Source organism: Papaver somniferum, chromosome 1, assembly GCF_003573695.1.
Source record: "Papaver somniferum cultivar HN1 chromosome 1, ASM357369v1, whole genome shotgun sequence".
NCBI classification, from domain to species: Eukaryota; Viridiplantae; Streptophyta; class Magnoliopsida; order Ranunculales; family Papaveraceae; genus Papaver; species Papaver somniferum.
In genome coordinates this window covers 38,718,771-38,745,037 of record NC_039358.1, presented here as the reverse complement: position 1 = coordinate 38,745,037, position 26,267 = coordinate 38,718,771, and the positions used below count along the sequence as shown (strand labels likewise).

Here is a 26,267-nt window from a genome sequence, read left to right as displayed (position 1 = left end):
TTGAAATGTATTTTACTAGGTTTTTTGTATGAAGAATGACCCTCCTCATCCTCCATTGAATCAATAAATTTTTATTCTCACTTTCTCCTTCTCCTTCTCTCCTTCTAAAAAAAAATTTTTTTCCCCCAAAATTTTTCATCTACACAAACAAACCTTATAATTCTGAAAATTAGCTTAATCACAAACAAAAATTTTAATCACTAATCCAGATTATTAACACTAATACATAAAGGGCAGATTTGTCATTATAAAAAAATTTGGTTAAGGGGCTTTCTGATTTTGTTATTTGGTATCCCTTTTTGTCTTCACTTGGTATGCCTAAAAACACCCTTCATCTCTAAACGAACCTCTAGTCCAGAGTACATCATCCACATCCACTTCATCAATTCTAACATTTACTAATGTTACGATTTTAACCCTATTCGTATTTTACTTTACTATCATGTTACTATATTTTTTTGATCCAATTGTGTTTGGATGTTAGGGCGTCGCATACTCTCCTATGATAACCCTTTAGCATCCTTGTTATAGCCTTGTGAGTTATTATGTGGAGAGTACAAGCTTGGATGAGGCTTATCGTGACTAAAACGAACTAAGATTCTTATCTTCGACAGCTGAACCAACTCCTTCGCTTTTATGGTCCATCCTCTTTTTTCTTTTCTCGGGGAGCTTATTTTTCTTGATGAAAACATCCAACGGAAATTTACATGACTAAATAATTAAGAAAAATAAAGATGGAAGACGGGGACTTTCTCTTTTCGTTTGTTTTCATCGTACTATGGACACAACGTTCTTGGTTTTGGTATACGGTTTCACTAGAGAACATAAGTCGGTCGGATGTCGATCTCAATTGAATTTCATATAAGTGGTGTACCATAGGTGTAGGAAAAAGATATGTTCAGTTACCTGCCAGAATATATTGGCGGGTAACTGACCTCATATTACTCTCATACCTTTTCACATATGAATTCCATAGGTTCCGTTGTAGTTTAGTTCTTCAAAAAAATTTTGTATTTTGCATGATTTTTTTTTGTGAGTCTCCATAAGTTGACTATTATCACTCGGTTAAACCCCGAATACCCATCATCCTGAATCGCATCCTAATCTTGATGACGACTAAAGAGCATTAAATAAATTTTTCATCCACAATAAATAACATTAACATAATATAAACTCTTCTTTTATTCAAATAAATTTAGATAATTTCATCAATATTGATCTTCCAGAGTGATAACACGTTTTTGTGTCTTATATAATCTCATTTGTATATATTGTTGGTGCTCGATTTTGTATTTATTATGGCTTTTTGTGTCTTTGTAGGTGTTTTTGGAAAAATAAGCTTTTGCAGCGAAATTGGCTCAAAATGTGGCATTTGAACCTCCGTAGATAACGTACCAGAAGCACCCCAGAAGTATGTTGGATACATGCCCGAAATACCCCAGAGGAACCCCGAATAAGTGTTAAAAACATCCCAAAAAATTTACAAAAGGCACCCAAGGGATAAATGTTATGCGGACCCCAGCATCCCGGATAAAGGGTAACCTCTCCCTTTGACATTCAAATATTGTTTTGGCGGGAAAATAAAGAACTTAACTGGAAGATTTGGTGATCGTGATTTGGAGGAGTTTGAGGTCGACTAAACCTCTGATTTTCATAGGATAGACGCCTTATGGGTCTAGGAATCTAATATGGATGTTTAACTCAATCAACTTGGGCTCAATTGACGGATTTTTATCACAACAGCAAAATATGGAAAGTCACGTGTGTGACCTGTTTTAGGAAATTTTAGAGAGATTAAAGTGCTATAAACCTTCCAAAAGTTTTGTATCTATCTAAGGAAGAGTTTTAGATAAGTGGGGAAGCTCATAAACGCGTATAAATTCTAAAACAAGAAATTGCCGCAACTTTTCCGTGAAGAGAAAGGAAGAGATTTTGGAAGATTTTGGAGAGATTTAATCGGTCTTTTTGATATAAATAGATTGGTTGGGTCATATAGAAGGGGGGACGAGGATTTTGGGGTCGATAGGAGAGCTCAGGAGGCGTGAATAAGGAGATTTCTGTACACTGTTGTTGCTGCTGCTGCCATTGAAGAGCACGAAGAACACGAAGAGCAGACTCTCAGAGACAGTCGTTCTTCAACAGTAACAAGGAGAGACGTGGCTCAGTCTTAAAACAACAAAAACAGACGCACTTCTTTTCTATCGTTCTTCTCTGGACGCTTTCTGTGCGTCTCAGATTCACTGATTTTATTCTTTTCACTCTTTTAATCAACTTCTGAGCTATAAACATGTATTTTGAGAAAGTGATTAATATGAGGAGCTAAACCCCAACACTGGGATGATGGAGGAAGCCATATTTCACGCATGTGGTAATTCTAATAATTCTTTTATGACTATTTGCATTTATTTTTAATTCACTTATAATTTTTATTGAATGGGTGTGATTTCGTTTGATAGTGTATGCTTGGTCTATGTATTTTTGATACATCATGCTTGTGATTTACAGTCATTGCTTTTCAAAAATCTATTTTGGCAAAGAACAAGAGTCCATATTTTTATTATTTGAACTGTAATTGATTGGAATTATTATTTGAGTCACATGAATGGAATTTGGTGGAATCCTGAGTCTCAGTACCTCTCGATACTGTGATAACCTTTTGTGATATATTTCCTTTATTTTTAGTGTTTTCTATTTTTGAGTCTAAAATCGAGTCTACACAAGTCCGAGTGAACGAAAAAACTTACCACTTTAAAATTACATCACAGAGTATTTCACAACATCAATTACAAAACACCTTCCCATACCCAAGCCTATAATTCAACACTCAATCTCTTATACCATTTCATTTAGAAGAACCTCGAGGAACACACAAATTTGAACCCACCAAGTCCAGTCAAGATAGTTCCACCAAGATTACCATCAATATCATTCCAAACCACGGAATATGACTACTCTAACATGGAATTATCAAGGTTTAAACCAACCAACAACAATTCAGCACCTACATGACTTATCTCGACGTATAAACCGACCATTTTATTGCTTTCAGAAACGTTGTCCAATGTAGTTCAAATAATACATCGCGCAAACATTATAATTCAAAACCATTATTTGTTCCTAAAGAAGGTGAAAGGAAGGCTTATGCCTATTATGTAAAACGAGGTCAATGTCCAAATCATCTTGAAGTCCCTGAATTACATTCATGCACTCTTCACCACCCCTACTCCAGGCCCTCCTTGGAATTGCACAGGTATGTATGCCCTCCACACCTAGACCTAAGAAAATTCTTTTGGGAAGACTTTCCAACAATTTTTCCCAGCACTTTAACACCTTGATTACTCCTGGGAGATTTCAACGAAGTGACAGACCAATCAGAGAAAAAAGACGGCATACCAGTCACCAATGCACAAACACATCCTTTTCTTAATTTAATGGATCAGATGGGACACATTGTTCTTGGTTTCAAAGGGGACCCATTCACATGGACGAACAATCAACATGGCCAAGACAACATCCAGGAAAGACTCGATAAAGCAAGATGGGTGTGGTGTATGTTCTGTGGAAGAAGAAAAATGAGCTCTTTGGAGACCTGAAGTGAAGAGCAAGATAAGTGTGGTGTAGTTAAACATAAATATTAGCAATTAGCGACCCTCAAATCAGGGGGTTTAATCGATTTGGGGAGGTTAGTAAGAATATCAAAATTACCCATTTCAATTAAGTTAGTGTAGTGATTAGTTGTATCATTCGGTTAATATAATTAGTGATTAGTGCAATAATTCCACCAAGATTACCATCAATATCATTCCAAACCACGGAATATGACTACTCTATCATGGAATTATCAAGGTTTAAACCAACCAACAACAATTCAACACCTACGTGACTTATCTCGACGTATAAACCGACCATTTTATTGCTTTCAGAAACGTTGTCCAATGTATTTCAAATCATGCGCATCACGCAAACATTATAATTTCAAAACCATTATTGTGTTCTTAAAGAAGGTTGAAAGGGAGGCTTATGCCTATTATGGAAAACGAGGTCAATGTCCAAATCATCTTGAAGTCCCTGAATTACATTCATGCACTCTTCACACCCCCTGCTCCAGGCCCTCTTTGGAATTGCACAGGTATGTATGCCCTCCACACCCAGACCTAAGAAAATTCTTTTGGGAAGTCTTTTCAACAATTTTTCCTAGCACTTCAACACCTTGATTACTCCTGGGAGATTTCAACGAAGTGACAGACCAATCAGAGAAAAAAGACGGCATACCAGTCACCAATGCACAATCACATCCTTTTCTTAATTTAATGGATCAGATGGGACACATTGATCTTAGTTTCAAAGGGGACCCATTCACATGGACGAACAATCAACATGGCCAAGACAACATCCAGGAAAGACTCGATAAAGCAAGATGGGTGTGGTGTATGTTCTGTGGAAGAAGAAAAATGAGCTCTTTGGAGACCTGAAGTTGAAGAAATAGAAGTGAAGAGCAAGATGAGAAATAAAAGATTTGAGTAACAACATCTAGACATCGAGGCCGATTAATAATAACTATTTCGCTAATGATTGTATAATTTTTTGATAATCACGTTTAGTAAACGTATAATGAGATCCAAATATGCAGTGTCGGGACTCCACAAAATTGATGTCGAGACTCTGATAGATATCCCTTATACCTATCCTCCCGACATTTATACGGTGTCTGGATGAGTTATCCCAAAACCCACGTAAGCCAGTCAAATAATAATCGGTAACTGTTAAAAAATAAAATCGGATGTTGGGAACGGACAAGGAAAAACAGGTCATAAAATAAAAAGGTAAGGGCAGAAACGTCCAAATACCAAAATACATTTAGTTTTGGTCACGTTCGCCAACCCCATCCAGTTTTCACCCTATTATTCCCATCCAGTTTTCACCCTATTATTGAAATCAAACATAGTTTCGGCCAAAAACCCTTTAAAAACTGCATTGGTTATTTTTCTTTGCTTTTCTCTTGAGTTTATGCTTCTTGCAGTGTTGCCGAAAGAAGAAGACTTTGGAGAGAACTTTATATAATGAAGTCCATTTGGCCCATTCCGTGGTGTATCCGTGGGATTTCAATGAAGTTAGGTTTATGAATGAAAGACAGGGTTGTACTCGAATTGGATAGAGGAAACTTGGTGCAACACTACTGTTTGGTCTACTAACCGCATTGCAGTGCTAAAAAACATACTACTTTTAACTGAAAATATGCTCCAAAATGTGGTTGCCACCATCTGATGATAAACGGTACAGTGAAGCTAAGAGGCCCTTGCAAAGATAGTCAATCTGTTGATTCGACCCAACAGACACCCCAAAAGCGTTCTAATCTGAATTGAGAGGGATAATGACAGATGACACTCTTGTTTATATAGTAATATAAGGAAACCATGCATTAAAGTTGAACTACATGAAAATATCATCCAGCCTGAGAGGTCGGCTCATAAAACACTTCCATCAAGTGTGCATTTCCAGTTAACAGATAACATAAATAAACTAACTACAGATAGCACTCAAAGATATGCCCCAAACATACCCTGCGCAAGGGCATAATTTGGTTTAGGCATAAGTTGGGTTAGATAGAGTGATACGAGTTAATACATACGAGAAATAACAAACTACAGAGATAACTTTATACGATTTCGTGGAAGTCCACTCAACTGCGAGAGAACAGATATAACCTTAAGGCCGCTCGACTGTGAGAACGCGACCTTTAAAAAGAGAACCGTTGAGCGTGTCAATTGCCTTCACTGCGTCCTCCTTGTTCTCAAAGGTCACAAGCAACCTCAGATGTTCCGGGCCCTCATACAATTCAGGCCCAATAACACGAGAAACTGGCCCAATAGTACCACATAGTGTGGCTATGTCTGACTTGTCATTTCCTGAGAAATATCTAACACGGATAGTGTTATGGACAACAAATCCAACAATGTCTTGCGAGCTATCAAATCCGAGTCGGTATTTAAACAATGCCTGCATGAGTTTATCTGGGGTTCTTGTTTAGAAGGCCACTCGACTGTGATAACGTGACCTTTAAAAGTCGAACCATTGAGCTTGTCAATTGCCATTTGTGCACCTTCCCTGTTCTCAAAGGATACCTGACCGACGTTTCTCATTATCTCAACAGAACAACCGGGCCATAGTCAAGGCAGAGCCGTTTCAGGTTACTGTTGAGGATACCTGCTGGGAGGTTTTTAAAACGGATAGTGTTTATTGTCCAGTGATCACCAATAATCCCACAATTGCCGCAGGTATGGGTCTTGAGGTTCTTGGTATCCACACCTGTGGTTTTTAGACTAGAGAATTAGGAAATTTTAATTGGTGGCTTGGGATCTCAAAATTGAAATTGATTATTTAAACATAAATACTAGACCCTCAAATCAGGGGGTTTAATCGATTTAGGGGGGTTACTAACAGTATCAATCTAAATACACCTGTGGTTTTTAACACATCAATTGATTATTTAGCGAATAAAATACAAGCAAAATAGCGAACCTCAAATCAGGGAGTTCAACCGATTTAGGGGAATTACTAATAGCAATATTTCAGATTGATAATACCTTCAGCAGCAGAACCAACACCTTGGCTTCCATGGTCGATCTTTTGCCTTTTCAATTCAAGAACTTCTTTTTCTTCATGAAACCTGCCGGTGGATTTCGACATGACTAATCGACGGATTTTCTTTTCTTTTATCTTTTGATGGATCGAGAAATTGAAGCGGCTCTGGATTTTATTTAGGGTTCCATGAACAGACTATGTCTATATATACATAATAGAGTGTGTTGGGCTTCAACTTCGTCCATCTATGATCCAATCCCAGCTGTTCAACCGACAAACTCTCTAGCACTTTCTAGGGCATATCTAAGAAGGCTGTTTTTAGGCATATCTAAAATTACCTTTATTCTTAATTTAAAAATCAAAAATCAAAATCAGTTTTAAACTTAAACATCTTCTCTTCTTCTCTACCCAATCCCCTCTCCCAAAACCATCGACAAAATATTTGATCGTGAAAGTTTAATCGTCGATTGGTGAAAATTTTATCGTTGATCAAACACAACTACAAAAATAACAGGCACAAAGAATCAGTAGTAGGTAATCATTCTAAATCTTCTTCGAATCCGCCAATTGAATGACACGAAGAAATTGAAGGATCGGACGCATAAATTCAACGGAGTGAAGAACCAACTCTTAAAATGATGATTAGAATGTATTTTCTATAAACCCTCTCTTATTTTATTGTTCTTGATTGATGAAATATGATTAATTGAGAAAAAACTAGAACTTGTTGTGGTTACAGAACGAAGTTCGGTTGATTAGCGAGATGAATTATGAGCCGAACTGTTCATTGTTCTTCGTTCTGAAAGTTCTTATGAACAGTTCGGCTGATAATTCATTTATAAACGATAGCCGAACTTCCCAGGTGGTAATATAGTGTTCTTCACAAAACCTTCATGTAAGTGTATATGAACAGTTCGGCATGAAATTTCAATCCGAGCCTAGTCACAGATAAAGATGCATAGGGGTTCGGCATATTCGATAATCATAATATGTGCCGAACCTTGCACATTTACGAGGTTCGGCTATTATATTCACATTACGTGCCGAACCAATACAAAACTCTTACCCCAACAATTATCAGGAATATAAATGATCAGGTTCGGCTTATATAATACTTATATAAATAGCCGAACCATGTACTACCAAAAGGTTCGGCGCTTACGATTTTCTCAATATAAGCCGAACCTCACATAATTTTTCTTCCAGATCACACAGGATTAGGTTCGGCTCATTATGACATTTTTAAACAAGCCGAACTAGTAGGTTCGGCTCATAATAATAACACTTTCAGCTTGCCGAACTGTTCATTAGTTGAAGTACACGAAATACCCTTTTCATTCATGAATGGAAAGAATAAACTGTATGAGATGCCCTTCATTATTTTGGTTGTGCAGAATATACCCTTTTCATTCATGAAAGAAATGGTTCGGCTCATACGATTTTCATTATATAAGCCGAACCGTTAAATTTTTTTATTCCAGAACTCTCAGGAATAGGTTCGTCTTTCTAGAAAAATTTTATACAAGCCGAACTAGTGTCTAGCAAATGGGTTGGAAGTGGAAAATATATGTTCGGCACATACCTAAACAGTTTCAGCTAGCCGAACTGTTCATCAAGGGATTGGTTCGGCTTATAGATGTAAGACGAACTGTTCATGATTCGCAAAATCATTCTCATAATCTAAGAAATCAGGCATTTGGGAATCATTGTTGTAGTTGATATGTATTTTACTAGGTTTTTGTATGATGAATGATACCCTCCTCATCCTCCATTGAATCAAGAAATTTTTATTCTCACTTTCTCCTTCTCCTCTCATAAAAATTTTTTTCCCCCAAAATTTTTCATCTACAAACAAACCTTATAATTCTGAAAATTATCTTAATCACAAACAAAAATTTTAATCACTAATCCAGATTATTAACACTAATATAAAGGGCAGATTTGTCATTATAAAAAAATTTGGTTAAGGGGCTTTCTGATTTTGTTATTTGGTATCCCTTTTTGTCTTCACTTGGTATGCCTATAAATTTTTAGGTATGCCTGAAAACACCCTTCATCTCTAAACGAACCTCTAGTCCAGAGTACATCATCCACATCCACTTCATCAATTCTAACATTTACTAATGTTACGATTTTAACCCTATTCGTATTTTACTTTACTATCATGTTACTATATTTTTGATCCAATTGTGTTTGGATGTTAGGGCGTCGCATACTCTCCTATGATAACCCTTTAGCATCCTTGTTATAGCCTTGTGAGTTATTATGTGGAGAGTACAAGCTTGGCTGAGGCTTATCGTGACCTAAAACGAACCAAGATTCTTATCTTCGACAGCTGAACCAACTCCTTCGCTTTTATGGTCCATCCTTTTTTTCTTTTCTGGGAGCTTATTTTTCTTGATGAAAACATCCAACGGAAATTTACATGACTAAATAATTAAGAAAAAAAGATGGAAGACGGGGCTTTCTCTTTTTTTGTTTTCATCGTACTATGGACACAACGTTCTTGGTTTTGGTATACGGTTTCACTAGAGAACATAAGTCGGTCGGATGTCGATCTCAATTGAATTTCATATAAGTGGTGTACCATAGGTGTAGGAAAAAGATATGTTCAGTTACCTGCCAGAATATATTGGCGGGTAACTGACCTCATATTACTCTCATACCTTTTCACATATGAATTCCATAGGTTCCGTTGTAGTTTAGTTCTTCAAAAAAATTTGTATTTTGCATGATTTTTTTTGTGAGTCTCCATAAGTTGACTATTATCACTCGGTTAAACCCCGAATACCCATCATCCTGAATCGCATGCTAATCTTGATGACGACTAAAGAGCATTAAATAAATTTTTCATCCACAGTAAATAACATTAACATAATATAAACTCTTCTTTATTCAAATAAATTTAGATAATTTCATCAATATTGATCTTCCAGAGTGATAACACGTTTTTGTGTTATATAATCTCATTTGTATATATTGTTGGTGCTCGATTTTGTATTTATTATGGATTTTTGTGTCTTTGTAGGTGTTTTTGGAAAAATAAGCTTTTGCAGCGAAATTGGCTCAAAATGTGGCATTTGAACCTCCGTAGATAACGTACCAGAAGCACCCCAGAAGTATGTTGGAGACATGCCAGAAATACCCCAGAGGAACCCCGAAGAAGTGTTAAAAACATCCCAAAAAATTTACAAAAGGCACCCAAGGGATAAATGTTATGCGGCCCCCGCATCCCGGATAAGGGGTAACCTTTCCCTTTGACATTCAAATACTGTTTTGGCGGGAAAATAAAGAACTTAACTGGAAGATTTGGTGATCGTGATTTGGAGGAGTTTGAGGTCGACTAAACCTCTGATTTTCATAGGATAGACGCCTTATGGGTCTAGGAATCTAATATGGATGTTTAACTCAATCAACTTGGGCTCAATCGACGGATTTTTATCACAACAGCAAAATATGGAAAGTCACGTGTGTGACCTGTTTTAGGAAATTTTAGAGAGATTAAAGTGCTATAAACCTTCCAAAAGTTTTGTATCTATCTAAGGAAGAGTTTTAGATAAGTGGGGAAGCTCATAAACGCGTATAAATTCTAAAACAAGAAATTGCCGCAACTTTTCCGTGAAGAGAAAGGAAGAGATTTTGGAAGATTTGGGAGAGATTTAATCGGTCTTTTTGATATAAATAGATTGGTTGGGTCATATAGAAGGGGGGACGAGGATTTTGGGGTCGATAGGAGAGCTCAGGAGGCGTGAATAAGGAGATTTCTGTACACTGTTGTTGCTGCTGCTGCCATTGAAGAGCACGAAGAACACGAAGAGCAGACTCTCAGAGACAGTCGTTCTTCAACAGTAACAAGGAGAGACGTGGCTCAGTCTTAAAACAACAGAAACAGACGCACTTCTTTTCTATCGTTCTTCTCTGGACGCTTTCTGTGCGTCTCAGATTCACTGATTTTATTCTTTTCACTCTTTTAATCAACTTCTGAGCTATAAACATGTATTTTGAGAAAGTGATTAATATGAGGAGATAAACCCCAACACTGGGATGATGGAGGAAGCCATATTTCACGCATGTGGTAATTCTAATAATTCTTTTATGACTATTTGCATTTATTTTTAATTCACTTATAATTTTTATTGAATGGGTGTGATTTCGTTTGATAGTGTATGCTTGGTCTATGTTTTTTGATACATCATTCTTGTGATTTACAGTCATTGCTTTTCAAAAATCTATTTTTGGCAAAGAACAAGAGTCCCATTTTTATTATTTGAACTGTAATTGATTGGAATTATTATTTGAGTCACATGAATGGAATTTGGTGGAATCCTGAGTCTCAGTACCTCTCGATACTGTGATAACCTTTTGTGAATATATTTCCTTTATTTTTAGTGTTTTCTATTTTTGAGTCTAAAATCGAGTCTACACAAGTCCGAGTGAACGAAAAAAACTTACCACTTTAAAATTACATCACAGAGTATTTCACAACATCAATTACAAAACACCTTCCCATACCCAAGCCTATAATTCAACACTCAATCTCTTATACCATTTCATTTAGAAGAACCTCGAGGAACACACAAATTTGAACCCACCAAGTCCAGTCAAGATAGTTCCACCAAGATTACCATCAATATCATTCCAAACCACGGAATATGACTACTCTAACATGGAATTATCAAGGTTTAAACCAACCAACAACAATTCAGCACCTACATGACTTATCTCGACGTATAAACCGACCATTTTATTGCTTTCAGAAACGTTGTCCAATGTAGTTCAAATAATGCACATCGCGCAAACATTATAATTCAAAACCATTATTTTGTTCCTAAAGAAGGTGAAAGGTAGGCTTATGCCTATTATGTAAAACGAGGTCAATGTCCAAATCATCTTGAAGTCCCTGAATTACATTCATGCACTCTTCACACCCCTACTCCAGGCCCTCCTTGGAATTGCACAGGTATGTATGCCCTCCACACCTAGACCTAAGAAAATTCTTTTGGGAAGACTTTCCAACAATTTTTCCCAGCACTTTAACACCTTGATTACTCCTGGGAGATTTCAACGAAGTGACAGACCAATCAGAGAAAAAGACGGCATACCAGTCACCAATGCACAAACACTCCTTTTCTTAATTTAATGGATCAGATGGGACACATTGTTCTTTTGGTTCAAAGGGGACCCATTCACATGGACGAACAATCAACATGGCCAAGACAACATCCAGGAAAGACTCGATAAAGCAAGATGGGTGTGGTGTATGTTCTGTGGAAGAAGAAAAATGAGCTCTTTGGAGACCTGAAGTGAAGAGCAAGATAAGTGTGGTGTAGTTAAACATAAATATAGCAATTAGCGACCCTCAAATCAGGGGGTTTAATCGATTTGGGGAGGTTAGTAAGAATATCAAAATTACCCATTTCAATTAAGTTAGTGTAGTGATTAGTTGTATCATTCGGTTAATATAATTAGTGATTAGTGCAATAATTCCACCAAGATTACCATCAATATCATTCCAAACCACGGAATATGACTACTCTATCATGGAATTATCAAGGTTTAACCAACCAACAACAATTCAACACCTACGTGACTTATCTCGACGTATAAACCGACCATTTTATTGCTTTCAGAAACGTTGTCCAATTATTTCAAATCATGCGCATCGCGCAAACATTATAATTTCAAAACCATTATTGTGTTCTTAAAGAAGGTTGAAAGGGAGGCTTATGCCTATTATGGAAAACGAGGTCAATGTCCAAATCATCTTGAAGTCCCTGAATTACATTCATGCACTCTTCACACCCCCCTCCAGGCCCTCTTTGGAATTGCACAGGTATGTATGCCCTCCACACCCAGACCTAAGAAAATTCTTTTGGGAAGTCTTTTCAACAATTTTTCCCAGCACTTCAACACCTTGATTACTCCTGGGAGATTTCAACGAAGTGACAGACCAATCAGAGAAAAAAGACGGCATACCAGTCACCAATGCACAATCACATCCTTTTCTTAATTTAATGGATCAGATGGGACACATTGATCTTAGTTTCAAAGGGGACCCATTCACACATGGCCAATCAACATCCAGGAAAGACTCGATAAAGCAAGATGGGTGTGGTGTATGTTCTGTGGAAGAAGAAAAATGAGCTCTTTGGAGACCTGAAGTTGAAGAAATAGAAGTGAAGAGCAAGATGAGAAATAAAAGATTTGAGTAACAACATCTAGACATCGAGGCCGATTAATAATAACTATTTCGCTAATGATTGTATAATTTTTTGATAATCACGTTTAGTAAACGTATAATGAGATCCAATATGCAGTGTCGGGACTCCACAAAATTGATGTCGAGACTCTGATAGATATCCCTTATACCTATCCTCCCGACATTTATACGGTGTCTGGATGAGTTATCCCAAAACCCACGTAAGCCACAGTCAAATAATAACGGTAACTGTTAAAAAATAAAATCGGATGTTGGGAACGGACAAGGAAAAACAGGTCATAAAATAAAAAGGTAAGGGCAGAAAGTCCAAATACCAAAATACATTTAGTTTTGGTCACGTTCGCCAACCCCATCCAGTTTTCACCCTATTATTCCCATCCAGTTTTCACCCTATTATTGAAATCAAACATAGTTTCGGCCAAAAACCCTTTAAAAACTGCATTGGTTATTTTTCTTTGCTTTTCTCTTGAGTTTATGCTTCTTGCAGTGTTGCCGAAAGAAGAAGACTTTGGAGAGAACTTTATATAAGTCCATTTGGCCCATTCCGTGGTGTATCCGTGGGATTTCAATGAAGTTAGGTTTATGAATGAAAGACAGGGTTGTACTCGAATTGGATAGAGGAAACTTGGTGCAACACTACTGTTTGGTCTACTAACCGCATTGCAGTGCTAAAAAACATACTACTTTTAACTGAAAATATGCTCCAAAATGTGGTTGCCACCATCTGATGATAAACGGTACAGTGAAGCTAAGAGCCCTTGCAAAGATAGTCAATCTGTTGATTCGACCCAACAGACACCCCAAAAGCGTTCTAATCTGAATTGAGAGGGATAATGACAGATGACACTCTTGTTTATATAGTAATATAAGGAAACCATGCATTAAAGTTGAACTACATGAAAATATCATCCAGCCTGAGAGGTCGGCTCATAAAACACTTCCATCAAGTGTGCATTTCCAGTTAACAGATAACATAAATAAACTAACTACAGATAGCACTCAAAGATATGCCCCAAACATACCCTGCGCAAGGGCATAATTTGGTTTAGGCATAAGTTGGGTTAGATGAGTGATACGAGTTAATACATACGAGAAATAACAAACTACAGAGATAACTTTATACGATTTCGTGGAAGTCCACTCACTGCGAGAGAACAGATATAACCTTAAGGCCGCTCGACTGTGAGAACGCGACCTTTAAAAAGAGAACCGTTGAGCGTGTCAATTGCCTTCACTGCGTCCTCCTTGTTCTCAAAGGTCACAAGCAACCTCAGATGTTCCGGGCCCTCATACAATTCAGGCCCAATAACACGAGAAACTGGCCCAATAGTACCACATAGTGTGGCTATGTCTGACTTGTCATTTCCTGAGAAATATCTAACACGGATAGTGTTATGGACAAACAAATCCAACAATGTCTTGAGAGCTATCAAATCCGAGTCGGTATTTAAACAATGCCTGCATGAGTTTATCTGGGGTTCTTGTTTAGAAGGCCACTCGACTGTGATAACGTGACCTTTAAAAGTCGAACCATTGAGCTTGTCAATTGCCATTTGTGCACCTTCCCTGTTCTCAAAGGATACCTGACCGACGTCTCATTATCTCAACACGAACAACCGGGCCATAGTCAAGGCAGAGCCGTTTCAGGTTACTGTTGAGGATACCTGCTGGGAGGTTTTTAAAACGGATAGTGTTTATTGTCCAGTGATCACCAATAATCCCACAATTGCCGCAGGTATGGGTCTTGAGGTTCTTGGTATCCACACCTGTGGTTTTTAGACTAGAGAATTAGGAAATTTTAATTGGTGGCTTGGGATCTCAAAATTGAAATTGATTATTTAAACATAAATACTAGACCCTCAAATCAGGGGGTTTAATCGATTTAGGGGGTTACTAACAGTATCAATCTAAATACACCTGTGGTTTTTCACATCAATTGATTATTTAGCGAACATAAAATACAAGCAAAATAGCGAACCTCAAATCAGGGAGTTCAACCGATTTAGGGAATTACTAATAGCAATATTTCAGATTGATAATACCTTCAGCAGCAGAACCAACACCTTGGCTTCCATGGTCGATCTTTTGCCTTTTCAATTCAAGAACTTCTTTTTCTTCATGAAACCTGCCGGTGGATTTCGACATGACTAATCGACGGATTTTCTTTTCTTTTATCTTTTGATGGATCGAGAAATTGAAGCGGCTCTAGATTTTATTTAGGGTTCCATGAACAGACTATGTCTATATATACATAATAGAGTGTGTTGGGCTTCAACTTCGTCCATCTATGATCCAATCCCAGCTGTTCAACCGACAAAACTCTCTAGCACTTTCTAGGGCATATCTAAGAAGGCTGTTTTTAGGCATACCTAAAATTACATACCATTTATTCTAACTTTATATTCTAAATGAAATGACCTATAAAAACAATATATATTATTACACCTTATTCTTAATTAAACAAAATCAAATCAGTTTTAAACTTAAACATCTTCTCTTCTCTCTACCCAATCCCCTCTCCCAAAACCATCGACAAAATATTTGATCGTGAAAGTTTAATCGTCGATTGGTGAAAATTTTATCGTTGATCAAACACAACTACAAAAATAACAGGCACAAAGAAATCAGTAGTAGGTAATCATCTAAATCTTCTTCGAATCCGCCAATTGAATGACACGAAGAAATTGAAGGACGCATAAATTCAACGGAGTGAACAACCAACTCTTAAAATGATGATTAGAATGTATTTTCTATAAACCCTCTCTTATTTTATTGTTCTTGATTGATGAAATATGATTCATTGAGAAAAAACTAGAACTTGTTGTGGTTACAGAACGAAGTTTGGCTGATTAGCGAGATGAATTATGAGCCGAACTGTTCATTGTTCTTCGTTCTGAAAGTTCTTATGAACAGTTCGGCTGATAATTCATTTATAAACGATAGCCGAACTTCCCAGGTGGTAATACAGTGTTCTTCACAAAACCTTATGTAAGTGTATATGAACAGTTCGGCATGAAATTTCAATCCGAGCCTAGTCACAGATAAAGATGCATAGGGGTTCGGCATATTCGATAATCATAATATGTGCCGAACCTTGCACATTTACGAGGTTCGGCTATTACAATATTCACATTACGTGCCGAACCAATACAAAATCTTACCCCAACAATTATCAGGAATATAAATGATCAGGTTGGCTTATATAATACTTATATAAATAGCCGAACCATGTACTACCAAAAGGTTCGGCGCTTACGATTTTCTCAATATAAGCCGAACCTCACATAATTTTTCCCAGATCACACAGGATTAGGTTCGGCTCATTATGACATTTTTAAACAAGCCGAACTAGTAGGTTCGGCTCATAATAATAACACTTTCAGCTTGCCGAACTGTTCATTAGTGAAGTACACGAAATACCCTTTTCATTCATGAATGGAAAGAATAAACTGTATGAGATGCCCTTCATTATTTTGGTTGTGCAGAATATACCCTTTTCATTCATGAAAGAAATGGTTCGGCTCATACGATTTTCATTATATAAGCCGAACCGTTAAATTTTTTTATTCCAGAACTCTCAGGAATAGGTTCGTCTTTCTAGAAAAATTTTATACAAGCCGAACTAGTGTCTAGCAAATGGGTTGGAAGTGGAAAATATATGTTTGGCACATACCTAAACAGTTTCAGCTAGCCGAACTGTTCATCAAGGGATTGGTTCGGCTTATAGATGTAAGACGAACTGTTCATGATTCGCAAAATCATTCTCATAATCTAAGAAATCAGGCATTTGGGAATCATTGTTGTAGTTGATATGTATTTTACTAGGTTTTTTGTATGAAGAATGATCCTCCTCATCCTCCATTGAATCAAGAAATTTTTATTCTCACTTTCTCCTTCTTCTCTGAATAAAAATTTTTTTCCCCCAAAATTTTTCATCTACACAAACAAACCTTATAATTCTGAAAATTATCTTAATCACAAACAAAAATTTTAATCACTAATCCAGATTATTAACACTAATATATAAAGGGCAGATTTGTCATTATAAAAAAATTTGGTTAAGGGGCTTTCTGATTTTGTTATTTGGTATCCCTTTTTGTCTTCACTTGGTATGCCTAAAACACCCTTCATCTCTAAACGAACCTCTAGTCCAGAGTACATCATCCACATCCACTTCATCAATTCTAACATTTACTAATGTTACGATTTTAACCCTATTCGTATTTTACTTTACTATCATGTTACTATATATTTTTGATCCAATTGTGTTTGGATGTTAGGGCGTCGCATACTCTCCTATGATAACCCTTTAGCATCCTTGTTATAGCCTTGTGAGTTATTATGTGGAGAGTACAAGCTTGGCTGAGGCTTATCGTGACCTAAAACGAACCAAGATTCTTATCTTCGACAGCTGAACCAACTCCTTCGCTTTTATGGTCCATCCTCTTTTTTCTTTTCTCGGGGAGCTTATTTTTCTTGATGAAAACATCCAACGGAAATTTACATGACTAAATAATTAAGAAAAATAAAGATGGAAGACGGGGGCTTTCTCTTTTCATTTGTTTTCATCGTACTATGGACACAACGTTCTTGGTTTTGGTATACGGTTTCACTAGAGAACATAAGTCCGTCGGATGTCGATCTCAATTGAATTTCATATAAGTGGTGTACCATAGGTGTAGGAAAAAGATATGTTCAGTTACCTGCCAGAATATATTGGCGGGTAACTGACCTCATATTACTCTCATACCTTTTCACATATGAATTCCATAGGTTCCGTTGTAGTTTAGTTCTTCAAAAAAAATTTGTATTTTGCATGATTTTTTTTGTGAGTCTCCATAAGTTGACTATTATCACTCGGTTAAACCCCGAATACCCATCATCCTGAATCGCATCTAATCTTGATGACGACTAAAGAGCATTAAATAAATTTTTCATCCACAGTAAATAACATTAACATAATATAAACTCTTCTTTTATTCAAATAAATTTAGATAATTTCATCAATATTGATCTTCCAGAGTGATAACACGTTTTTGTGTCTTATATAATCTCATTTGTATATATTGTTGGTGCTCGATTTTGTATTTATTATGGCTTTTTGTGTCTTTGTAGGTGTTTTTGGAAAAATAAGCTTTTGCAGCGAAATTGGCTCAAAATGTGGCATTTGAACCTCCGTAGATAACGTACCAGAAGCACCCCAGAAGTGTTGGATACATGCCCGAAAACCCCAGAGGAACCCCGAAAAGTGTTAAAACATCCCAAAAAATTTACAAAAGGCACCCAAGGGATAAATGTTATGCGGACCCCAGCATCCCGGATAAAGGGTAACCTCTCCCTTTGACATTCAAATATTGTTTTGGCGGGAAAATAAAGAACTTAACTGGAAGATTTGGTGATCGTGATTTGGAGGAGTTTGAGGTCGACTAAACCTCTGATTTTCATAGGATAGACGCCTTATGGGTCTAGGAATCTAATATGGATGTTTAACTCAATCAACTTGGGCTCAATTGACGGATTTTTATCACAACAGCAAAATATGGAAAGTCACGTGTGTGACCGTTTTAGGAAATTTTAGAGAGATTAAAGTGCTATAAACCTTCCAAAAGTTTTGTATCTATCTAAGGAAGAGTTTTAGATAAGTGGGGAAGCTCATAAACGCGTATAAATTCTAAACAAGAAATTGCCGCAACTTTTCCGTGAAGAGAAAGGAAGAGATTTTGGAAGATTTTGGAGAGATTTAATCGGTCTTTTTGATATAAATAGATTGGTTGGGTCATATAGAAGGGGGGACGAGGATTTTGGGGTCGATAGGAGAGCTCAGGAGGCGTGAATAAGGAGATTTCTGTACACTGTTGTTGCTGCTGCTGCCATTGAAGAGCACGAAGAACACGAAGAGCAGACTCTCAGAGACAGTCGTTCTTCAACAGTAACAAGGAGAGACGTGGCTCAGTCTTAAAACAACAAAAAACGACGCTTCTTTCTATCGTTCTTCTCTGGACGCTTCTGTGCGTCTCAGATTCACTGATTTTATTCTTTTCACTCTTTTAATCAACTTCTGAGCTATAAACATGTATTTTGAGAAAGTGATTAATATGAGGAGCTAAACCCCAACACTGGGATGATGGAGGAAGCCATATTTCACGCATGCGGTAATTCTAATAATTCTTTTATGACTATTTGCATTTATTTTTAATTCACTTATAATTTTTATTGAATGGGTGTGATTTCGTTTGATAGTGTATGCTTGGTCTATGTATTTTTGATACATCATGCTTGTGATTTACAGTCATTGCTTTTCAAAAATCTATTTTTGGCAAAGAACAAGAGTCCATATTTTTATTATTTGAACTGTAATTGATTGGAATTATTATTTGAGTCACATGAATGGAATTTGGTGGAATCCTGAGTCTCAGTACCTCTCGATACTGTGATAACCTTTTGTGAATATATTTCCTTTATTTTTAGTGTTTTCTATTTTTGAGTCTAAAATCGAGTCTACACAAGTCCGAGTGAACGAAAAGAACTTACCACTTTAAAATTACATCACAGAGTATTTCACAACATCAATTACAAAACACCTTCCCATACCCAAGCCTATAATTCAACACTCAATCTCTTATACCATTTCATTTAGAAGAACCTCGAGGAACACACAAATTTGAACCCACCAAGTCCAGTAAAGATAGTTCCACCAAGATTACCATCAATATCATTCCAAACCACGGAATATGACTACTCTAACATGGAATTATCAAGGTTTAAACCAACCAACAACAATTCAGCACCTACATGACTTATCTCGACGTATAAACCGACCATTTTATTGCTTTCAGAAACGTTGTCCAATGTAGTTCAAATAATGGACATCGCGCAAACATTATAATTCAAAACCATTATTTTGTTCCTAAAGAAGGTAGAAAGGAAGGATTATGCCTATTATGTAAAACGAGGTCAATGTCCAAATCATCTTGAAGTCCCTGAATTACATTCATGCACTCTTCACACACCCCTACTCCAGGCCCTCCTTGGAATTGCACAGGTATGTATGCCCTCCACACCTAGACCTAAGAAAATTCTTTTGGGAAGACTTTCCAACAATTTTTCCCAGCACTTTAACACCTTGATTACTCCTGGGAGATTTCAACGAAGTGACAGACCAATCAGAGAAAAAAGACGGCATACCAGTCACCAATGCACAAACACATCCTTTTCTTAATTTAATGGATCAGATGGGACACATTGTTCTTGGTTTCAAAGGGGACCCATTCACATGGACGAACAATCAACATGGCCAAGACAACATCCAGGAAAGACTCGATAAAGCAAGATGGGTGTGGTGTATGTTCTGTGGAAGAAGAAAAATGAGCTCTTTGGAGACCTGAAGTTGAAGAGCAAGATAAGTGTGGTGTAGTTAAACATAAATACTAGAAATTAGCGACCCTCAAATCAGGGGGTTTAATCGATTTAGGGAGGTTAGTAAGAATATCAAAATTACCCATTTCAATTAAGTTAGTGTAGTGATTAGTTGTATCATTCGGTTAATATAATTAGTGATTAGTGCAATAATTCCACCAAGATTACCATCAATATCATTCCAAACCACGGAATATGACTACTCTATCATGGAATTATCAAGGTTTAAACCAACCAACAACAATTCAACACCTACGTGACTTATCTCGACGTATAAACCGACCATTTTATTGCTTTCAGAAACGTTGTCCAATGTATTTCAAATCATGCGCATCACGCAAACATTATAATTTCAAAACCATTATTGTGTTCTTAAAGAAGGTTGAAAGGGAGGCTTATGCCTATTATGGAAAACGAGGTCAATGTCCAAATCATCTTGAAGTCCCTGAATTACATTCATGCACTCTTCACACCCCCTGCTCCAGGCCCTCTTTGGAATTGCACAGGTATGTATGCCCTCCACCCAGACCTAAGAAAATTCTTTTGGGAAGTCTTTTCAACAATTTTTCCTAGCACTTCAACACCTTGATTACTCCTGGGAGATTTCAACGAAGTGACACCAATCAGAGAAAAAAGACGCATACCAGTCACCAATGCACAATCACATCCTTTTCTTAATTTAATGGATCAGATGGGACACATTGATCTTAGTTTCAAAGGGGACCCATTCACATGGACGAACAATCAACATGGCCAAGACAACATCCAGGAAAGACTCGATAAAGCAAGATGGGTGTGGTGTATGTTCTGTGGAAGAAGAAAAATGAGCTCTTTGGAGACCTGAAGTTGAAGAAATAGAAGTGAAGAGCAAGATGAGAAATAAAAGATTTGAGTAACAACATCTAGACATCGAGGCCGATTAATAATAACTATTTCGCTAATGATTTATAATTTTTTGATAATCACGTTTAGTAAACGTATAATGAGATCCAAATATGCAGTGTCGGGACTCCACAAAATTGATGTCGAGACTCTGATAGATATCCCTTATACCTATCCTCCCGACATTTATACGGTGTCTGGATGAGTTATCCCAAAACCCACGTAAGCCATCAAATAATAATCGGTAACTGTTAAAAAATAAAATCGGATGTTGGGAACGGACAAGGAAAAACAGGTCATAAAATAAAAAGGTAAGGGCAGAAACGTCCAAATACCAAAATACATTTAGTTTTGGTCACGTTCGCCAACCCCATCCAGTTTTCACCCTATACCCATCCAGTTTTCACCCTATATTGAAATCAAACATAGTTTCGGCCAAAAACCCTTTAAAAACTGCATTGGTTATTTTTCTTTGCTTTTCTCTTGAGTTTATGCTTCTTGCAGTGTTGCCGAAAGAAGAAGACTTTGGAGAGAACTTTATATAATGAAGTCCATTTGGCCCATTCCGTGGTGTATCCGTGGGATTTCAATGAAGTTAGGTTTATGAATGAAAGACAGGGTTGTACTCGAATTGGATAGAGGAAACTTGGTGCAACACTACTGTTTGGTCTACTAACCGCATTGCAGTGCTAAAAAAACATACTACTTTTAACTGAAAATATGCTCCAAAATGTGGTTGCCACCATCTGATGATAAACGGTACAGTGAAGCTAAGAGGCCCTTGCAAAGATAGTCAATCTGTTGATTCGACCCAACAGACACCCCAAAAGCGTTCTAATCTGAATTGAGAGGGATAATGACAGATGACACTCTTGTTTATATAGTAATATAAGGAAACCATGCATTAAAGTTGAACTACATGAAAATATCATCCAGCCTGAGAGGTCGGCTCATAAAACACTTCCATCAAGTGTGCATTTCCAGTTAACAGATAACATAAATAAACTAACTACAGATAGCACTCAAAGATATGCCCCAAACATACCCTGCGCAAGGGCATAATTTGGTTTAGGCATAAGTTGGGTTAGATAGAGTGATACGAGTTAATACATACGAGAAATAACAAACTACAGAGATAACTTTATACGATTTCGTGGAAGTCCACTCAACTGCGAGAGAACAGATATAACCTTAAGGCCGCTCGACTGTGAGAACGCGACCTTTAAAAAGAGAACCGTTGAGCGTGTCAATTGCCTTCACTGCGTCCTCCTTGTTCTCAAAGGTCACAAGCAACCTCAGATGTTCCGGGCCCTCATACAATTCAGGCCCAATAACACGAGAAACTGGCCCAATAGTACCACATAGTGTGGCTATGTCTGACTTGTCATTTCCTGAGAAATATCTAACACGGATAGTGTTATGGACATACAAATCCAACAATGTCTTCCGAGTTATCAAATCCGAGTCGGTATTTAAACAATGCCTGCATGAGTTTATCTGGGGTTCTTGTTTAGAAGGCCACTCGACTGTGATAACGTGACCTTTAAAAGTCGAACCATTGAGCTTGTCAATTGCCATTTGTGCACCTTCCCTGTTCTCAAAGGATACCTGACCGACGTTTCTCATTATCTCAACAGAAACAACCGGGCCATAGTCAAGGCAGAGCCGTTTCAGGTTACTGTTGAGGATACCTGCTGGGAGGTTTTTAAAACGGATAGTGTTTATTGTCCAGTGATCACCAATAATCCCACAATTGCCGCAGGTATGGGTCTTGAGGTTCTTGGTATCCACACCTGTGGTTTTTAGACTAGAGAATTAGGAAATTTTAATTGGTGGCTTGGGATCTCAAAATTGAAATTGATTATTTAAACATAAATACTAGACCCTCAAATCAGGGGGTTTAATCGATTTAGGGGGGTTACTAACAGTATCAATCTAAATACACCTGTGGTTTTTAACACATCAATTGATTATTTAGCGAATATAAAATACAAGCAAAATAGCGAACCTCAAATCAGGGAGTTCAACCGATTTAGGGGAATTACTAATAGCAATATTTCAGATTGATAATACCTTCAGCAGCAGAACCAACACCTTGGCTTCCATGGTCGATCTTTTGCCTTTTCAATTCAAGAACTTCTTTTTCTTCATGAAACCTGCCGGTGGATTTCGACATGACTAATCGACGGATTTTCTTTTCTTTTATCTTTTGATGGATCGAGAAATTGAAGCGGCTCTAGATTTTATTTAGGGTTCCATGAACAGACTATGTCTATATATACATAATAGAGTGTGTTGGGCTTCAACTTCGTCCATCTATGATCCAATCCCAGCTGTTCAACCGACAAACCTCTCTAGCACTTTCTAGGGCATATCTAAGAAGGCTGTTTTTAGGCATATCTAAAATTACCTTTATTCTTAATTTAAAAATCAAAAATCAAAATCAGTTTTAAACTTAAACATCTTCTCTTCTTCTCTACCCAATCCCCTCTCCCAAAACCATCGACAAAATATTTGATCGTGAAAGTTTAATCGTCGATTGGTGAAAATTTTATCGTTGATCAAACACAACTACAAAAATAACAGGCACAAAGAAATCAGTAGTAGGTAATCATTCTAAATCTTCTTCGAATCCGCCAATTGAATGACACGAAGAAATTGAAGGATCGGACGCATAAATTCAACGGAGTGAAGAACCAACTCTTAAAATGATGATTAGAATGTATTTTCTATAAACCCTCTCTTATTTTATTGTTCTTGATTGATGAAATATGATTAATTGAGAAAAAACTAGAACTTGTTGTGGTTACAGAACGAAGTTCGGTTGATTAGCGAGATGAATTATGAGCCGAACTGTTCATTGTTCTTCATTCTGAAAGTTCTTATGAACAATTCGGCTGATAATTCATTTATAAACGATAGCCGAACTTCCCAGGTGGTAATATAGTGTTCTTCACAAAACCTTCATGTAAGTGTATATGAACAGTTCGGCATGAAATTTCAATCCGAGCCTAGTCACAGATAAAGATGCATAGGGGTTCGGCATATTCGATAATCATAATATGTGCCGAACCTTGCACATTTACGAGGTTCGGCTATTACAATATTCACATTACGTGCCGAACCAATACAAAACTCTTACCCCAACAATTATCAGGAATATAAATGATCAGGTTGGATTATATAATACTTATATAAATAGCCGAACCATGTACTACCAAAAGGTTCGGCGCTTACGATTTTCTCAATATAAGCCGAACCTCACATAATTTTTCCTCCAGATCACACAGGATTAGGTTCGGCTCATTATGACATTTTTAAACAAGCCGAACTAGTAGGTTCGGCTCATAATAATAACACTTTCAGCTTGCCGAACTGTTCATTAGATGAAGTACACGAAATACCCTTTTCATTCATGAATGGAAAGAATAAACTGTATGAGATGCCCTTCATTATTTTGGTTGTGCAGAATATACCCTTTTCATTCATGAAAGAAATGGTTCGGCTCATACGATTTTCATTATATAAGCCGAACCGTTAAATTTTTTTATTCCAGAACTCTCAGGAATAGGTTCGTCTTTCTAGAAAAATTTTATACAAGCCGAACTAGTGTCTAGCAAATGGGTTGGAAGTGGAAAATATATGTTCGGCACATACCTAAACAGTTTCAGCTAGCCGAACTGTTCATCAAGGTATTGGTTCGGCTTATAGATGTAAGACGAACTGTTCATGATTCGCAAAATCATTCTCATAATCTAAGAAATCAGGCATTTGGGAATCATTGTTGTAGTTGATATGTATTTTACTAGGTTTTTTGTATGATGAATGATACTCCTCATCCTCCATTGAATCAAGAAATTTTTATTCTCACTTTCTCCTTCTCCTTCTCAATAAAAATTTTTTTCCCCCAAAATTTTTCATCTACACAAACAAACCTTATAATTCTGAAAATTATCTTAATCACAAACAAAAATTTTAATCACTAATCCAGATTATTAACACTAATATATAAAGGGCAGATTTGTCATTATAAAAAAATTTGGTTAAGGGGCTTTCTGATTTTGTTATTTGGTATCCCTTTTTGTCTTCACTTGGTATGCCTATAAATTTTTAGGTATGCCTGAAAACACCCTTCATCTCTAAACGAACCTCTAGTCCAGAGTACATCATCCACATCCACTTCATCAATTCTAACATTTACTAATGTTACGATTTTAACCCTATTCGTATTTTACTTTACTATCATGTTACTATATATTTTTGATCCAATTGTGTTTGGATGTTAGGGCGTCGCATACTCTCCTATTATAACCCTTTAGCATCCTTGTTATAGCCTTGTGAGTTATTATGTGGAGAGTACAAGCTTGGCTGAGGCTTATCGTGACCTAAAACGAACCAAGACTCTTATCTTCGACATCTGAACCAACTCCTTCGCTTTTATGGTCCATCCTTTTTTTTCTTTTCTCGGGGAGCTTATTTTTCTTGATGAAAACATCCAACGGAAATTTACATGACTAAATAATTAAGAAAAATAAAGATGGAAGACGGGGACTTTCTCTTTTCGTTTGTTTTCATCGTACTATGGACACAACGTTCTTGGTTTTGGTATACGGTTTCACTAGAGAACATAAGTCGGTCGGATGTCGATCTCAATTGAATTTCATATAAGTGGTGTACCATAGGTGTAGGAAAAAGATATGTTCAGTTACCTGCCAGAATATATTGGCGGGTAACTGACCTCATATTACTCTCATACCTTTTCACATATGAATTCCATAGGTTCCGTTGTAGTTTAGTTCTTCAAAAAAAAATTGTATTTTGCATGATTTTTTTTGTGAGTCTCCATAAGTTGACTATTATCACTCGGTTAAACCCCGAATACCCATCATCCTGAATCGCATGCTAATCTTGATGACGACTAAAGAGCATTAAATAAATTTTTCATCCACAGTAAATAACATTAACATAATATAAACTCTTCTTTTATTCAAATAAATTTAGATAATTTCATCAATATTGATCTTCCAGAGTGATAACACGTTTTTGTGTCTTATATAATCTCATTTGTATATATTGTTGGTGCTCGATTTTGTATTTATTATGGCTTTTTGTGTCTTTGTAGGTGTTTTTGGAAAAATAAGCTTTTGCAGCGAAATTGGCATAAAAT

General features: G+C 36.8%; 1 protein-coding gene and 2 long non-coding RNA genes across 3 annotated transcripts; all 3 read right to left on the bottom strand.

The window, feature by feature from the left end:
- Positions 1-5,394: 5,394 nt before the first annotated feature.
- Positions 5,395-6,791, bottom strand: LOC113283667. The gene is made up of 2 exons (XR_003327574.1): positions 6,585-6,791; positions 5,395-6,306 (listed from the first exon to the last, which is right to left on the bottom strand). It is a non-coding gene; the product is annotated as an uncharacterized LOC113283667 (long non-coding RNA).
- A 6,863-nt stretch (positions 6,792-13,654) lies between these two features.
- On the bottom strand, positions 13,655-15,099 carry LOC113283660. Its single transcript, XR_003327568.1, has 2 exons — positions 14,845-15,099; positions 13,655-14,568 (listed from the first exon to the last, which is right to left on the bottom strand). It is a non-coding gene; the product is annotated as an uncharacterized LOC113283660 (long non-coding RNA).
- Positions 15,100-21,979: 6,880 nt separating this feature from the next.
- On the bottom strand, positions 21,980-23,448 carry LOC113283652 (polyadenylate-binding protein 4-like). The gene is made up of 2 exons (XM_026532985.1): positions 23,174-23,448; positions 21,980-22,893 (listed from the first exon to the last, which is right to left on the bottom strand). Exons 1-2 carry the CDS (start codon positions 23,274-23,276, stop codon positions 22,292-22,294), a joined length of 705 nt encoding a protein of 234 aa, XP_026388770.1. The 5' UTR covers positions 23,277-23,448; the 3' UTR covers positions 21,980-22,291.
- Positions 23,449-26,267: the final 2,819 nt, after the last annotated feature.